This window comes from Schistocerca nitens, chromosome 3 (assembly GCF_023898315.1).
Source record: "Schistocerca nitens isolate TAMUIC-IGC-003100 chromosome 3, iqSchNite1.1, whole genome shotgun sequence".
Classification (NCBI taxonomy): domain Eukaryota; kingdom Metazoa; phylum Arthropoda; class Insecta; order Orthoptera; family Acrididae; genus Schistocerca; species Schistocerca nitens.
In genome coordinates, this window is record NC_064616.1 from 562269635 (window position 1) to 562288233 (window position 18599).

An 18599-nucleotide genomic window follows, 5' to 3' on the forward strand; every position below is an offset into this window, starting at 1 on the left:
GTTTCTCCCTGAGTCTTTTACGTGAGCAACATGACATTTAAGAACATCTGAAATATGGTGACATTCCCCAAACGAACCACCAGACTGCATTCCTCATACACCTCAAACGTGGGTAATTCGAAATTTCTTTATTCTTCTATAACAGCCACCTTTTATTCCTAATTTCTTTGTATTTTTAGATTAATACTGGTTAAATGAGCAACGTTTCTGAAATGGAACGATCTACTTAGCAGTCATCAGATATTCTGCAGAAGCAAATGCTTTCATGTATTGTTTTGCTATGATGGTCAAAAATTCACGAATGGCAAACAATAGGCGGATTTCTTCATCTCATAAGCATGTAATTAATATGTAGGTACCAACTGATGCCACTATTTGACGCCACAGTTGCATTAAATAATTAACCCACATTGTATTTTACTGTAATTTTCAATTTATTATTCTTACATATACAATATAATGTGTCATGCTGGTAACAAAAACAGAAAACAACCTTGGGTTTATGTTGGACTACTTTTACTGTAGGGTCCTGATTTTGCACATCTGAGCACATGGTCATTTAGTTTCTAGGCCAGTGAGTGATACTAATATTGTGTTTTGTAGCAGGGCTCCTTTGGTTAAATCGCTGCTTCTTTCATTTGGTTATACCTTTCAAATCACAAAAAATCGAACCATTTTTGGTAGTGCCCGTTTCAACAATAGAAGTAGCAGTAATATCTGAATAGGTATCGTATTCACTTTTGTAAACGTTATCATGTTTAATCTCAAAAAATATCTCATTAATTCATCATCGTCATCATAGCAAACTAATTTTACAAGAATTTGCAAGTATTTCCCACCAAGAAAAAAGAAACTCCTTGTCACCTTCCTTACGATTAAGACAAGTAAAAATCACATGCAGAAAACACTCATAAATAATTCCATTTTCTTATGTACAGATGAATAAATATTTTATTCGGTCTTCTGTAAGCTATACCTTGCGGAAGAAAGCACTCACTCCTGTCGGATCATGCACGACAGTAGAAGAATGTCAAAGTCGCGTCGGGTTAGACCCATCATAATGGCAGATTAACGTGAAACAATAATTCCAACAATGACTCCGATTACAGTATTTCAGAAATACAACTATAAAAGAAAACACACTGTTAGTATTAGGCACTATTTTAGCGTTAACATGCACACATAGAAAGGGGTCAGGCTCAGTCCATAACCTCTATAGATGCCCACCCACTCCCGTAATTGTCAGGGATGAAAGGACGAAACAGATATTTTGACAACACGTGCCACAGAACCTAGCAAATTTTGCCACCTTCATGGAGCTGGTACCAGGTGTGGGCCGCAGCACCCTCCACCCTTTTGCTATTCCTCTGTTTTCCATATCGTAACGTTTATCGCTGATTTGATCTACGGTACAAGCGATTAACTAACTAATTAACCTATACTGGATGTTATCTTTACCATTTTGTTTATTATTATCAGCTTACATCGCACTGTGTGTTATTTACTTTGTAGACAGTAAGGACGACGATCGTGTGTACAATGATCAAAGATCCCTGAATCAATTATGATAAATCAAAACTAAAACACCGAGCAAACTGTTTGATTTTGTGATTTTATGAGAATCTGTATTGTTTATAGATACATAAGTTTTCGTGATTACTGTCAAATCTGAAAAGTCATCTAAGTGGACAGATACGGCTACTGTAGATCATCAGTTCATTTACACCGTAATAACAATTACTTACCGTAGGATACCATTCGAATTAAAATTCAATTTTCACATGTATTCAGCCACCGGAGCTTAACTTTCCTGTTTCTAACGAGGGCGGGAGTATTGTTGCATCTGCAAAAATCGAAGATATGCCTACGACACAACGCTGTGACATATCTGTGAATCGAAGAGCACTGTATTGTACCACAGTTTGCGTGGTGGTGCAGAATGCAGAGCGGCGAGAGCGCATTATATGGCAAAGCACAGTGTACTCGGTTTCACGAAGGACGTAGTTATTGTAGAGGGTTCAAACTTCTGTCTTGATTATCTGTATACATCAATTGTAGCCATTACAACATGTTTATCTTTGGATATGGTTCATTAATGTGGAAAGCAGACTTTCCCTACGTGCAAAAAATTCCGGGCTTTGTTACAGGCTATGTAAGAAGGTTTTGGCAGGCAAGTGAGGATCACAGAGGAGTTCCCGGCAGGGTACTGTGTTAACTGTGTACATAAATTTCTTGTGTTTATTCTCTTCGATACATGGGAATGATGTGTGCTATTGAAACATTTTTCAGCCTGGTCGTGTGGTCACTTTGATCTCGACGCAGAACCCAAAAGTAAGTTTTCAACGCACTGTTGCAAATCACATTACGTGTCTCAAATTTTGCATTGTATTTTACTTTCCATGTTTACAGTTTCATGGTTAGAGAAAGTAAATGTAAAAGATTACGCACTTAACATCTCACTCATGTGAAACTGATATGAAAAAAGGAGTTGTTTCATATTTAAGACAGAACAGTGGTCAGCACGTAGAAATGAGTGCTTGCGAATTAATACTGGGAAATAGTACCACTTTCAGTTGAACATAAATTCCCACTGGGGAAACTGTATGAGGCGTATGATTTTCGTACAGTGCTGTGTGTCAGACAGCAGTAAGAAGTCAATAGTGTGTGGAGATTTCAGTGTGGAATTTGTAGAGGATTCTGATAGGAAAAAGATCTCGAAACCTTAATTGGAGCCTGCAATTTGATCTCAATAATTAGTTTTCAAACACGGGTGGATATAGATAGCAGGACCCTAATGGATAATGTTTGATGAAGCTTAAGGCTAAAAAGTAATTGTATACCCAGTAGCAAATGCTCTCTTTGATCAAGATGCAGAGTTCGGAAAAATTTGCATTACAGTATTTATACTCCTTGGTGGAAATTAGTTACAATAATAAATGACTCCAGCCGAAATGTTTTCAAGACTAACTTACAAGAGATGAGCTGGAATGGAATTTATAAGGAACAAAATGGTAACAAAATTTTATTTATTCCACAACAAATTCATATTATTTGGAAATGAATTTCCTCATAAATTAAACTGAAGTGACATTAAACCGCATGTATAAAACCATGACTCGCTAGATGGATGAAAGTATATTTTGAAAGGAAAAAAATGTATTTGTAAGAACAAGTGTAGATCCTATAAAAGTTTTGCACTGCAAAAAGTGCTTGAAATTACTAAGAAAGTTATTTTAAGAAAATCAAAGAATATTAAGAATGTAAAAAATCAGTTATTCCAAAAACTGACTTAAATCTACAAGGTGTCCCTGCTGGAATGGTCAGTATTGAGAGATAAGATAGGAATGATTATATGAACCAGAAAATCTATTAAAAACTGCTCTAAAGTGCATGGCTTAAGAGCGATGAGCACTAAATTTTAACTACTGTGAAACAAATCTCTCCTACTGCAGGATTTTTGCTTTCCATACTTTGAGAGGTATTAGTATGGACCAAAATAAGAAGGAAAAAAATGTCCAGTAAATGTGGCCTGTGAGGTGTGTACTTAAAGACCTATGAGCACTTTTTCATTTTTGTTACTGTGAAACATTTGTCTTCTTCTGAACAAGTGCTCATAGCTCCTGAGGTGTGCATTTTAGAACATATGTGTACAAGACTTTTTTGCTTCGGATGATAGTTCCCTCCTTATCCCTAAATATGAATAATTCCTCTTGGACATCTTGTATATGGAATGTTGTGAAGAGATATGGGGCAACAGGCCACAGAAAGGAGGATAACATTGCTATTTATTGAAATATGAATGATCAGCCACAGGTAGCAGGTATGTCCAATAACCAATTCTTAAATATAGTAGAAAATATAGGGACAAATAGTTAAAGAAAAAAATCAAAGCAGTATCTTGAAAAAGTAACTCCTCATAAAATACGATGATATGGATGTCTCGAACACTTCCTCTGAATTTTATTTAAGGAAATAACATTCTCTGAAAAATGAAAGCTTATCGGGATTGGATGGTGTTTCTCTGAGTACTTAGCCCCCTCTGATAAGCACTGAAACGTGTAATCTGTCACTAACTCAGGGCATTCTTCCAGAGAGAGTGCAATACTCAGTTGTTAAACCCCTCTATAAGAAATGTGATATGAGAGGCATCAATTAAGAATGGGTTATCGCTGATGACATTTACCAAAATTTTTGAGAAGGTGATGTATTCTACGAGGTGTGTTAAATAAGCAATGCAATGTGTCCTTTTTCGTGACTAATTTTGGCTGATAAAATGTAGAATTTATTGTGGGACATCATGGAATGTTAAAGCTTCAACCCCTATAGTTTCATGAAGTTCCAAAAGTTGGCAGCGCTACAAGTAGCCTTTAAAATTGCATCTGTAACGGAGGTGAGTTCCCAGCAAAGCACTGCCATTGAGCTTCTTTAGGTCGAAAACCATAGCATCACAGATATTCATAGGCACTTGCAAAATGTTTATGGAGACCTGGCAGTGAACAAAAGCATGATGAGTCATTGGGCAAGGCAACTGTCATCATAGCAACAAGGCCGTGCAAACCTGTCCAATCTCCCATGTGCTGTTTGGCTGAACACAGCAGAGACTCTTCAAGTGTTGCACTTCAACTTATTCATTGCCTCAAAAATGCATACAAACTTCTCCACGACAACCGAGGCCTCATAAAAGTCTGCACACCTGAGAGGAGCTCTCAGAATTTCATTGGACTGTTCTTCCTCATTCAGCTTACAGCCCAGGTTTCACACCTTTCAACTTCTGTTTGCCCAGTGTAGGGCGCACTCCATGACAAGTAGTATGTGGATGATGGAGAGGTTATTGATGCAGCAAAGACGTCAACCAGTAGAGTGGTACCATACGGGCCATCTCAGTAAGGTGGCGTAAGCCCGTTGCATTGAACGGAGATAATGTTGGAAAATAGAATTTTGTAGCCAGAAGAGTGGGCAGTAATATGGTGTACTGGAATCCTGAATAAAACCAATCTACTTTCAGGAAAAAAAAATGTGTTGCATTACTTACTAAATGATCCTCATAATAGTATCCCACCTAAGCAACAATATTATCACTAGTAAATCACAGGTGGGATTTCAAAACTTGCTCAGCTGGGAATGTCATTTACACATTCACTCACCAAATTTTACAAGAATGAAATAACATAATAGCATAATTTGGTGTTTACTGTGCCCTAGCTAAGGCATTTGACCATTTGAATCATAATGTTCTCGTAGATAAACTGAGATTTTCTATAATTAATTATATAGCAAACCAATGGATTTCATATTGAACCAAAATAATTCAGAAAGTTGCACTTAACAATTCAATGAATGTAAGCAGTGGAGACCCTTCTGACTGGGGAGAAATCACTGATGTTCCCCAAGGCAGACTTAGTTCTTTTTGTGGATGTAAGAAATCCAGACATACATACAGCAACAGAAGAAAAGCTAAATACTGTTCTTGAAAGTATTATTGAGTGATTGTCAGTAATGGTCTCTTGTCTCTCTGTTTCAAAGACCTGTAGCAGTATACATAAATGATAAGTGGAACTCGTGATAAGTAAATAACAAGGGCAGGAACTTCAAATTTTTAGGTCTCCTTGTTAAGAGCTTAACCTGGGAGGGGGAGGGAAGAATGAAACATCTAAAACAATGCGACTGAGCCACATTTACAGTTCAAATCATGTGAGAATCAAATCAATAAGTTTGACATATCCTGGTTATTTTCATTCAGTAATGTCATAGGAAGTGACGTTCTGCAGTAAATCATCTTTAAGAAAGTATTTATTGCTCAGAAATGTGCAGTAAGAATAATACATAGTGCTGACCCATGCTCATTGTATAGATATCGTGCCTGAGGAGGTATTGTAATTGGTTAAGGAGTTAGGTACCGACTACTGCTTCACAGTATATTTATTCGAACATGAAGTTTGTTTAAATAATGCATTATAGTTCAAAAGGAACAGTTTTTTGCATAATTACAATGCTAGAAGAAAAAAATATATATTCCCGACTCTATATTAAGGTTGTGTTTAGCACAAGAAGGGAGTCCATGGAACATGAAACTAAGTTGTGCAATGGAGGGGGGTGGTGAAATATATTTACACATTTTACCAAAATTCATTATACTGCTCACACCACTAGCATTCAGCCTCAAGTGTTGCTAAATGAAATCAGTAGTTTATTAGCAACTCCAAGCAATTTTCAGTGAATCTTTTTTTTCTTGTAATTGCAGAATTAAAGTTTTTCTGAGATTATGGATATCGTGGTTACTGTCTGTTGTCAGTACAGAAGTGCAAGCATTTCACCAGCTCTTTTTGGTCTGTTTAATGAAAGTAGTCTTACTAATATTTTTGTTGCTTTCCTTCACAAGAGAGGTGGGAATTAACACTTCCTAAATGTCAACTTCTGTTGTTTCAGGCATGAGCATGTGTGCTAGCTCTAGTTTCATTTTCAGTAAACGTCCATTCTACTTCAGCTCAGCCAAACTCATTGTTACCTCATTTATAATGTTGCTATTTGCAAAATGTTTAATGAAAAAGTAAGCTGCATGGTATGGGAGGGGGACCATTTGAGCACCATCTGAGCATGATGGGATTTAACATCTGAGGTCATCAGTTCCCTAGAACTTAGAGCTACTTACACCTAACCAACCTAAGGACATCACACACATCCATGCCTGAGACAGGATTTGAACCTGCGACTGTAGCGGTCGCGCGGTTTCAGACTGAAGCGCCTAGAACCGCTCGGCCACACCTGCCGGCAAACAGAACATATATTTGACCTGTTTTGAGCAATGTTAATTTTCAGTTCGTTGGATCCTTTACTAGCAATCATGTTCACCTAATAGTGACAAAGCCTTAAAGATTATTTTTGTGTATCTCAGAAATTAATATTTAACGTAACAAATGATTTTAAAATTTCTTAGGTCTCGGACAGTACAAAACTATATTGTAGGCTTGAAGTTAAACTATATAGAACAGGTACTTTACACTTGCCCTCAAGATGGATTGGTTTTGTCATCAACAAACTGATACAAGCATTTCAGGATTTTTTTGTAGCAGAGTTAGAAACCAGAAATTGTTTTTAGAAACATTGATCACTAATGGGATAGTTATGAAAATGGACAGGAAGCTATACATCTTCTGTAAGTTATATCTTAAAGATGTCAATGTGTTTCACACACAAGGGCTAAAATATAATTTAATTTCGGAAAGAACATGTAGAGAGAATGAAAATTTCACTCTGCAGTGAAGTGGTGCTATTATGAAACTTCCTGGCAGATTAAAACTTTGTGCTGGATCATGACTCCAGCCCGGGACTCTTGCCTTTTGCGAATAAGTGCTGTGCCAACTGATTAACCTAAGTACAACTCACAACCTGTCCTCACAGCTTCACGTCCCCTAGTATATCATCTCCCATCTTCTATGTTTTACTGAAATTTTCCTGTGAAACTTTAAGGATTAGCACTCCTGGAAGAAAGGATATTGTGGAGACATCACTAAGCAACAGCCTGGAGTGCTAGTCCTGCAAGTTTCGCAGAACAACTTCTGTGAAGTTTGGAAGCAGGAAATGGTAGACGAGCAGAAGTGAAGGTGTGAGGGTGCGTCAAGAGTTGCTCTTCAGTAGCCCAGTTTTGTAGAGCACTTTCTGGTGAAAGGCAAAGGTCTGAGGTTAAAGTCCCCATCTGGCACACAGATTTAATCTGCCAGAAAGTTTAAGCATGCAGAGAAGTTGTGGCTCACATTTGGGCAAATAAATTTAACTCTTTTAAAAAAGTGAAAGAATTATTAGAGATTTTTAGAAATTGGCTTTGGCATACCTAGTCTTTTATCTGGGAGTCTAATTTCAAAGTGAAGTACAAAATGCAGAGAAGTTGATGTTTTATTACCAGGAGGACAGTGCATGAAGCTCACAGGCCACTTTTTGATCTACAAGGAATTTGTCATATGTATGAAGGACGAAAGATAATATCTATATGCATGTTGTTGGCAAGGTCTGAAATTGTGAATTGTATTAAAGTGTTCCTTCGAAAAAGAAAATTTAAGAATCTGGTCACCATTCAGATCCTGTAACACTGCAAATGCTGCTGAAATCTCAAATTCTAGAAGACACTAAGATGCAACATAGTCTGTCAGCTTCTACAGGGACTTTGAATCATCACCACTCAAACTGTTTTTGCCTCAGATCCCTTTGACCAGAAGACTGTTTCCAGTTACTGGAGAGAGCACTGGGTAGATCCATGTACAGGACAAGTGGCAGATTAGATGAACTGAAATACTTTAATGTATTAGTCACCTCCCTCTGTAGTAAAACTCCAGGACATGTTTGGAGCATAGAGATCTATCTTGCACAAAATCACCTCCATGTCTGTCAAAGCAGCATGAATTCTACAACAAAGAACATACAGTGTTCAACTTGCACAAACGCTGTACTCCAAAGTTTTATAGGTAGAAGTAATTAAGTGGCTTCATCTATTCAGAAAATACAGTTGCCATCTGGCTGCTACTAGAGAGGGAATTTAGTATGGGACGTTTGAGGTTAATTCTTGGTAGGCAAAATGTAAAGGTACCACAATATTTCAAGGTATTATCCAAAAAAATTGTAATGATACTCAGATCTGAACAAAGTATCAGGTACATGCGATAACTGTTAATTAGCTATCAGTGTAAAAAAAGTTATGCAATTAATGAAATATAATAATTTTGTATTCACTTCATTTAACAACTTTTAGGTTACAGTGTGGGGAAATGGGAGATAGTAAATTCAACAGGTGAATAAATTCAGTTATGGACAGAGAAAATAGCTGTAGAGTCTAATTTCATGCCAGACAAGAGAGATCAGGGGTATACAAAGAAAGGAAACATGAATAATCAGACATGCTGGCTTTGCGATAGTGTAATAAACTCTGCACTTAAATCTGTAGGTCTATATATCAAGCTGCTTAGAAAATTCAAATCTTACTCCAGGGTGGAGTCTTTGAATATTTTTCACCTCGTCATGCAGTGTCCCCTATACAGACTGAAGATGTAATTAGACGCAAGTTCCCCCATAGGCAAACAAGCAATTAACTTGAATATACTTCCTGTGTAATTGGAGTATTATAGTCTTTTATTTGTTCATGTGTCCATTTTACAGTGAGATAAGATTTATCATCTTATTACAAGGAAAACCTGTGAGTCATATATAAGTTTAAATTTGTACAGCTATGTTTAATAAAAGGATAAGTGGTTAGTCACGGTCTTGTTGGAGAAGCCATCCAGGCATTTTGATGGAAGTATTTTGGTTAATCCCAAAAAAAGGTGAATCAGGATAGTGAGGCAGTGTCAGTGCTCTGTTATTTATGCATACTTAGAACAATTAGCTTGGTAACCTTGAATTGCTAGATTATAAAACAAAGTGTAGGGCTATAGATATAGCATTTGGCAGTCAAAAGAGCAATTTGCGATGCCTTTAAAGACTGCCATAGCAGAATATTGTCCGATATTTCACAAAACCCAAAGAAGTTCTGGTCATGTGTAAAGGCTGCTTGTGGCCTCAAAGTTAGTGCCCAGTCAGTCATGGACGAGACTGAAACTGAAGTTGAGAGTAGCAAAACAAATCATATATGCGTACTCTGATTTCAAATGTTCCTATACAAAGGGAGGCCCAGGAGTATTGCCCCAACTTAACTCTTGTGCCACAGAAAAGATAAGTGAAATAGAAATTATGGTCAGTGGCATCAAGAAGCAGCTGAAATCATTAAAACTGAACAAAGTGGCGGGGCCTGATGGACTCCCCATCAGGTTCTGTACACCGATTTCAGCTGAGTTAACCTCCCTATTAACTATCATCCATCACAGATTCCTTAAACAAACATGGGCCTTTAGTTGGAAGAGAGCACAGGTCACATCTGTCTACTAGAAGGATAGCAGAAGTGATCCACAGAACTACTATCGATTGTACTTGACATCCATTTGTTGTTGAATCTTATTTTCTGAACTCAGACATAATTAGGTATCTCGAACAGGATGACATCCTCTATAGCAACCAGCATGGATTTTGAAAAAATAGATCATGTGGAATCCAACTCGCTCTCACATGACATGCCGAAAGCAATTGATCAAGGCAGCCAGGTAGATGCTGTATTTCTTGATTTCCGAAAAGCATTTGACTCGGTACCATACCTTCGCTTAATGTGAAGAGTCCAATCATTTGGGGGTATCACACAAAATATTCAACTGGATTGAGGATTTCTTGTTAGGGAGGACACAGCATGCTATCTTGGATGGAGAGTCATCAGCAGACATAGAGTAACTTTGGGTGTAATGCAGGGAAGTGTGTTCGGTCCCTTGCTATTCATATTCTGTATGAATATTGTCAGACTTTGATAAAATTTCGAAGTGGTGCAATGATTGGCAGCTTGTTTTAAATGCTCAAAAATGTAAAATTGTGCACTTCGCAAAACATGCTAACCTATGAATATAATATTAGTGATTGATAGTTAGAATCTGTAAACTCATATAAATACTTTGGTGTAACACTTAGTAGGGAGATGAAATGGAACGCTCACATAGGCTCAGTCCGATAAAGCATGAAGCAGATTTTGGTTTATTGTTAGGATACTAGGGAAGTGAAATCACTCGTGTGACCCATGCTAGAATATTGCTCATGTGTGGGACTCTCACAAAATAGGGCTGGCAGGGAACGTTGAATGTATACAGAGAAGGGCAGTATGCATAGTCGCAGGTTTGTTTGACTCTTGAGTGTGTCACTGAGTTGTTGGATGAACTGAACTGGCAAGCTCTTAAAGATAGACTGAAATTATCCCAACAAAGTGTACTAACCAAGTTAAAAGAACTGGCTTCAAGCAATGACTCTTAGCATATACTAAAATACCTTACATACTGTTCCCATATGGATCGTGAGGGTAAGATTAGATTAATTACAGCATGCACGGAGGCATTTAAACAATCATTTTTCCCACACTCAGTATGCAAGTGGAATGGGGGGAAAAGCCCTAATAACCAGTACAATGGGATGTACCCTGTGCCATGCACGGCACAGTGGTTTGCCAAGTGTGGATGTAGATTTAGAAATAAAAAGTACCTTTCATGATGTGTGTCACACCTACTTGTACAGTGTAAATGTAGCTAACTGCCATGCATTATGTTAAGGATATAAGAGATGTGATTGGAAAGTTTTAAGAATGGGCTTGTAATTGTACAATTGTGGTACTGTGCTACTGTGATGCATCTCCCTTGTGACTTAACACACTGACTTCAACGGTGTTTCCACTTTTGGAAACATTCCTGGGAATTTTTTTCGTGAAGTGTGTTAAGGACGCCTTCCATATTTGCCTGGATGTCTTCAATCGAGTCAAATAGCTTCCCTTTCAGTGAAAACTTCAGTTTAGGAAACAGGTAGAAGCCCACAGTGGCCAAATCGGGAATATGGTGGTTGTGGAAGCACAGGAATTTTGATTTTGGTCAAAAATTCGATGGAGAAGGCACGATGAGCCTATTGTCATGGTGTAGCACCCAACTCCTGTCTTTCCACAGTGCAGGCCTTTTCTTCCGCACCATTTTGCGCAAACGCTCAAGGACACACATGTAGTATTCCTGGTTAATTTTCTGTCCTCCAGGGGTAAATTCCTGATGCACTATACCGGTAGAATCGAAAAAAATCACCAACATTGTCTTTACCTTTGACCGACTTTGGCGTGCTTTTTTCAGTCGTCGTGGACCTGGAGTCTTGCACAGCGAAGACTGCACTTTGGTTTCAGGATCATATCCATATAGCCATGATTCATCACCTGTAATTACCCTATTTAACAAATTTGGGTCATTTTTAGTCCAGAAAAACGTAGTTTACTGTAAACATTGATGCTAGTTAAATAAATGGGTGGAGTTTATTTATTGACTCCACTTCATATGAATTGGAACTGGTATTGTATGAGCATACACAATAATAAATACTGTTCCTTCTTTTCCGACAAAGAGGAATACAAGGTGTGATTGGAGGGTCATTCCATATCAAATCACCCAATAAAAAAATAAATTTTACACCCACCTCCTGAGATTTCCATGAAATTTGGCTCAAATGGTTCTAATACCATCCTGACAACACCTCCAATTTTTTTTTGCTGTATCTCTTACAGTTTTTTTTTATAAATTTTTAAATTTTTCATATTTTGCGTTTTCTGAACCTTCGGAAATGGTCAATTTAATTTGTATTCAAAACTTTAAATTTGCTTATCTTAAAAACTCTTTTAGATAACATCATGAATTTTTGCAGCAAGTTTATTTATTATACATATTTGAAGATAAAAATGCTATTGAAATATATTAATATTTTCTATGAAAAAAAATATATGTATTTTTTTTATGGATGTTTTGTTTTATAAGAATTGCAATATCTAGAGTCTCAGACCTGATAGAATGCTCAAATTTGTTTTAATTTACTCTTAAACATATAGGCTATTTGATAAAACAAAAATAATGATGGCTTTTTAACATGTTTATTAATTATAGTAGATTACATTAGAATTATGTACAAAGATACTTACAACACTTATGTATAACCCAACTGATTGCTTGAAACATTGAATTTTTTGAGTAATTTTGTCTTTTTAATAAACATTAATGCTGATTCAAACTGTTTTTCCACTTCATCCAAGAGCTTTCAGTTCTTTTGATACAGTCTTTTTTGAAGTAATACATTCTCCCAGTGCCACTTGATTGAGGTGCGTCTACTACACAGACTATGTGCTCCAAAGGCACTATGCAGGAATCTTCTCTTTCAGGCCAATAAAATGATGCAGCAGGTCCTGAAGGATGTAGAAATAGAATTTCAGCATCTTCTTCATCATTGAATATTGTTTTTACCAGTCCAAAGTACCAGTTACCATCATAATTTGCAGCCACATAGCTATTTATGGATGGTTCAACACGAACCCAATCAGAAGAAGAATGGAAAGAAAAGACTAAGGAGGGTTTTACACTATCTGTAGTCCTTCTAATTTCAAGGTTGGTTGTTGGAAGTGGTTTGAAGTTATGAAAACTTCTTGTTCCAGGAATGGTTCGGGTTGCTGAAAAACGTTTTTCTAGTTTTAACCGTAGCAAATCAGCTTCTTTTTTGTCAATAAAGTGAAAATGAATGTTTTCAATATTTTTTTTTCACAAAACTTATACACATCGATTGCTGTCATTATTTGTTCTTTGTCTGAAAGCTGTAGACTGGCTTTCCTTAAAATTCTTTTAATAGTTCCTCCTAGGCCATCACAAATTGACTTCCCATGACTTGTTGCAAAAAAAGAGTGTTGGGCCTTCAAATTAGTCTCTCAAGTGTTCAGTCAAATTTTTAAAACTGTTTCCAGTTTTGTACTGCCCAGCACAACCATCTGTAAAGTAGTGAACTGAGTCAATGTCAGTATGATGTAATGACAGCGCGACTTTGTAATTTCTTTTTGTACAAAGTTAACAAAACCAGTGTCATGTTCTTCGTCATCACTAATAAAACAGTGGTTGGAAACAAAAACATTGTTTTCCTCATTTCTTAGAAAAACTCCAACTGGGTGTAGAGTTCAACCACCTCTATTCCAGTGGTAACTTTGGATCTCATTTTGTATAACAAAGGAATAATTTTCACTGAAATCCATCACAATAATTGCTGTTTTGGGTGGTGGGTCTTCTTTCAATCTTTTAAAGGCTGCTGATTGGGATTTTGCTATAAACGAGTTCGGGGTGAGCTTTTCACATGACCTAACCAATAAAGAAATGTAGTCTTCAACACTGATAGACTGTTTGATCATTTCTGCCCTGTCTGTGTTAACCCACTGACTGATTACAATTTCTTCTTCTAAATCATAATATTCACTTAGTTTTTCAGTTAAGCACTCTGTTAGTGCAGTATTTGCAGGACAGCTGTTGCAATGATGTAGCATGCAGTTTTGGTTTTCTGTGTTGCACACAAGCATCTTAATTAGGTATTTATAAGATTCTTAAATTTTCACAGCATCCAGTAATAGTTTAACATTCTGGTGGATACTGCATACACATACAGTGTGTGTGCCTGCAGCACCAGCAAGGATACACCATTTAGGTCTCAAGAAACAAAATTTTGAAAATCCTACTTCTACCTTGGGATTCTCCTATTTGAAATAATAATAGAGTTCTCTCAAGTTACACAAAATGAGTCTTTTTTGCATGTACACATTTTCTTGAACACTTACTTTGTCTTTCGTTCCAGGTAGCACTCTGGAACTTTCATCCTTTTCATAAAAATCTGTTACAAGTCTTACTGTATTTTCAGAAAGAGTTTTACCTTTTTTTGGACCAGGAGTTTCCAAAATACCCTTTTCAGATTTTAGCTTTCTAGCTTGTCGCACCATGTACTCACTTACATTAAATTCTTTCATCACTTTATTTCGACTCCAAGAATCGGGAGCCAAGGTCAGAATCTGGATTTTCCTAGACCTCCCAACAGATGAAATCTTCTCTTTCATAAGAGAAATCATTACATCAAAATCCTTTGCTTTCTCAACCACACTTTTATCTTTTTCGTCATCATCAGAACTTGGTGCATCATATTTTAATGCTTTTGAAACCGCCTTTTTTGCAGTCTTTTCAATACTGCTAACCTTCCTTTTAAAATAAGACCCTTTACTTTGTTCTGACAAGCCATGAAGCTTTATCGGTGTTTAACCTAAATAATCAAGAGCAATGTTTGTTTGTACGAGGGATTCATTTCTGGATTCCAATGATTCTAATTCAACCATGACTTCATCATCTGTTTCACTTTCATTGACTTCAATTCTTAATTTTTCCTCACAAAAGTTACGGCATGTTGAGCAAAGCTTTTGTCCGGGTTTTATGCTAATATTTTTTGTCAGTAATTGTTTAGAAAGATCCAAGCCTACATTTCTCAATGCTTTTTTGATGGGCTTTTTGTGTTTTTTTAGTGGGGCTACACATGTTGTTTGATACTTTTCAAAAACGTTTAAAAAGTAGTAGCTGTGGTGTGAACATATATTCTTAAATTCACACAGATTAATTCCAGATCGTAAGTGGATCAAATCTTTTTCTTCCTCACTCTATTCTGATACCGGTTGTAACTTTTTTGAAGGTGTGTAGGTTGTTTGGAAACAGTCAGATTTTTTAAATAACCCTACACTACAGGTTTGAATATCTGACATACTGATTTCACTTTTGGTCTGATCACTGTTCTGGTTACTTTTATAGGATATTGGAAAAGAATCTCTGTAAACTAAGTAACAGTACTTACGGAGAGTTCGAATAAACTTAATAAAACACTATCCAAGCACTATTTAACACTGTAATAATTTTTTACTTCAAAACACAGGAGTAACAAAACAAAATCCAAGTGTACATTGCTACTCCAAGAAGACAAAAACTTATTTTCGGTGTCTAAGTCACTTTGTATTTTTTGTTTTTAAAATATAATTAATATTATTTTAAAAATTAGATAACTATTAAACAGGTTAAAAAGCCAACATAATTTTTCTTTTATCTAATAGCCTATACAATTAAGAGTATTTTAAAACAAATTTGAGCTTTCTATCAGGTCTGAGACTCTAGATATTGCAGTTTTTGTAAAACTAAACATCCGTTAGCTAAAAAAAAAAATAAAAAACTTGTAATTTTTTTTCATTTGGAAGATTTTAATATATCTTTATGGTAATTTGTTTTTTAACATTTAGATATAATACACAAACTTATTCCAAAATTTCATACTGATATCTTGAGTATTCTTTAATATACAAATTTTTTTAGTTGTGAAGACACGTTAAGTTACAATTTCCGACTGCTGAAACAACGCCAAATCTAAAAACTTTAAAAATTTATAAAAAAAAACTATAAGAGATAGAGCAAAAAAATTTTACAAGTGCTTTCAGGATGATAAAAGAAGTAATTGTACCAAGTTTCATCAAAATCTGACATGGTTGGTGTCAAGGCCTGGGTGACTTGACATGGAATGACCCTGGAAAGTTTTAAGAATGGATCCACTACTGTTTACTGGTTTGGCAGGAAGGTACACGGAAGCTGGGGAGTGAGTCATTGCCATGTCCTAGAACGCCCTCTGACAGGAAACTGCGTTTCCTGTATTCAGTTCATTGTGGCAGCTGGTTGAGTGCAGCTCTGTTAGGGCTTGTTGCCGGATTCTCTCTGCGTGAAAATGGATGTAAAAACGGAGCTACGAGTTTGTGTGAAATTTTGTTTTAAAACTGGGAAATCAGCTTCTGAGACTTATGAACTACTAAAAACAGCTTTTGAAGATAATTATATGAGCCAGTCAAATGTTTTTGTCTGATTCAACAGATTTAAAAATGGCCGCGAATCATTTGAAGATGAACCGTGGTCCAGCCGTCCTTCTACTTCAAAAATGAATGAAAATTTTGTGTAAGTTCGCAACTTAGTGCGCTCTGATCGTAGACATACAATAAGGGAGATGGCTGATGGACTTAATTTAGGTTTCTGTGCAGTTCAGTCAATTTCAACTGAAGATCTGAACACACGTCGAGTGTCCACAAAATTCATTCCAAAAGTGTTGTCAAGTGACCAGAGACAATATCGACTTGAAGTCTGCCAAGAAATGAGTAATAGGCACAGCTTTCAAACGTATTAAATAATGCCAAACTATATATCCAAGTTTCAAAAACATACAGATTCCAAAGCACACACACAATCTGTGCACACTGCTTACAACTGAAGTTAACAACTCAATGAACTAAAAATGTATTCATCTGCATAGTATCTCCACTTGAAATTCAGTGATGCCTTCCTTTTAAACCTATAGGAAATGAGGCACCAACAATCTTTAAAACACTGTGAACCAGAAGTAAGCACTGGTGGTGTTGCTATCTTGTAGCAGGAAACCTATATCCAGCGTCTGATCGATGTGGTAGCATAAAGTTCATGATGATTTCATTTAACTCATAACTGATGTGTATAACTGCAATCCACTAGTCACAGTCATACCCGCAGGCCATAAATATCCCTCATTATAGGTTGTGAATCTGAATATTCTCCTGCCATTTCTGAGGTCTTGGTTGGCCAAACATTATTTCTCCTTTCTTGCTTTAAAAGTTCATTCAATACAAGTTAACTAAACTTGAAGCACTGCCTCCCCCCACCACTTCAGTATTTTTTCTGTGGTTTCTTGACTCATAGTGTTTATGACTTAATGTCACTGAGTATGGTTTCTTAACAGAACTAATTTGTATCCTCAAGTTGACTGATTTACGGAATGTAATTCTTCCTCTGCAGATACAATAGCTACACCATTCACACCATGGGACACTTCTTGTCCAGTAAAACCAGACTACCCTTCTGTGCTTGAGAAACCACTGATCCTATCCTGTCTTGATCATGGGAGTCTAGCATATGGTTCCATATCACCCTCAGCATTGTGGTCACTGGAGCCAATACACCACTGTGAGGTCCAACTTGTAATAACAGGAGCCTTTCAAATTAAGCCTATGAACAGCCTACTCACAGAGGCTGATGTCCCTCCACTATGGACCAGGTGCCAACAACACCTACTCAATTATGCTATACATGTTCACAGTTCCCCTAAGCATCAAAACTAACGTGTCCTTTTTCCTAATAGGGAAGTCCCCTTTCTACAAAAGAGACCCAGAACTGGTGCCACAATTGTGGTTTAACTACAGTATATCTACTGTAAACTCCCACTTTCTCCAGTATCTCCTCGTGAGGGAGCAATCACATACACACCCATGGCGTGTACCCCGATCTCAGATCTGTCTCATTTTATCCTTTGCACTGAAAGATTCAGTTGATTGCACGGTCTTTTGAAACTTGTTCCTGAGTGTCCTTAATGCATTTCCAGGTTCGGAAGTGGTATGCACTGACAGCTCCATGGTCAATGGATGGACCAGTTTTGCATACACACATGCAAGGTGCAGTGAACTATGTTCCTTGGAAAATGGATGCAGTGTATGAACTGCTGAATTGGTGGCAATCAAATGAGCCCTCAGCCATTCTCGTTCTTGCGTTGGCAAGATGTTATTAATCACCAGTGGCTCCCTGAACAACCGTCAGGCTATAGATCAGTGCTATCCTTGTCACCCACTAGTCACAAGTGTCCAGGATCTTCTTTCTGACCTCCATCAAGCTGGATGGCCAGTCGTCTTTGTTTGGACACTTGGCTATGTTGGGGTCTCAGAGAATCAACAAGCTGACTGCTTGGCAAAGTTGGCATCCCAGGATGCAAATTTTGGAAATGGTGGTTCCAGAGCTGGGCCTTCAATCAACTGTACGCCATCAATTGTTGGATGTCTGGAACTCAGAATAGTTTGCCTTGGACTCCCCAAACAAACAAGGGCAATGAAGGATACCATGACCAAGTGGCTGTCTTCCCTTTATGCTTCTCACCAGGAATCCACTGTCCTTCGTTTGTTTACACATTGGTCACACTTGGGCGATCCACAGGCACATTCTCTGACTTGAAGATCCATTTTGCTGTCAATGTAGTGCATGCCCGGCTGTAGTCCACATTCTTCTAGACCGCCCAAATTTTGTTGCTTTGCAGTGATCTCTTAACCTTCCTGACAATGCTACCTCTGGTGCTAG

General features: G+C 37.2%; 1 protein-coding gene across 2 annotated transcripts in view; it reads left to right on the forward strand.

The window, feature by feature from the left end:
- Positions 1-1922: 1922 nt before the first annotated feature.
- Positions 1923-18599, forward strand: part of LOC126248470 (putative glutathione-specific gamma-glutamylcyclotransferase 2) — a 47830-nt gene continuing 31153 nt past the window's right edge. The window contains exons 1-2 of one of the 2 annotated variants that reach the window (XM_049949482.1): positions 1923-2203; positions 2290-2331. In XM_049949482.1, coding sequence (XP_049805439.1) covers positions 2069-2203; positions 2290-2331 — 177 coding nt within the window. In that variant the 5' untranslated portion in view covers positions 1923-2068. The remainder of the gene's footprint in view (positions 2204-2289; positions 2332-18599) is intronic. The other variant, XM_049949483.1, reaches the window with a different exon arrangement.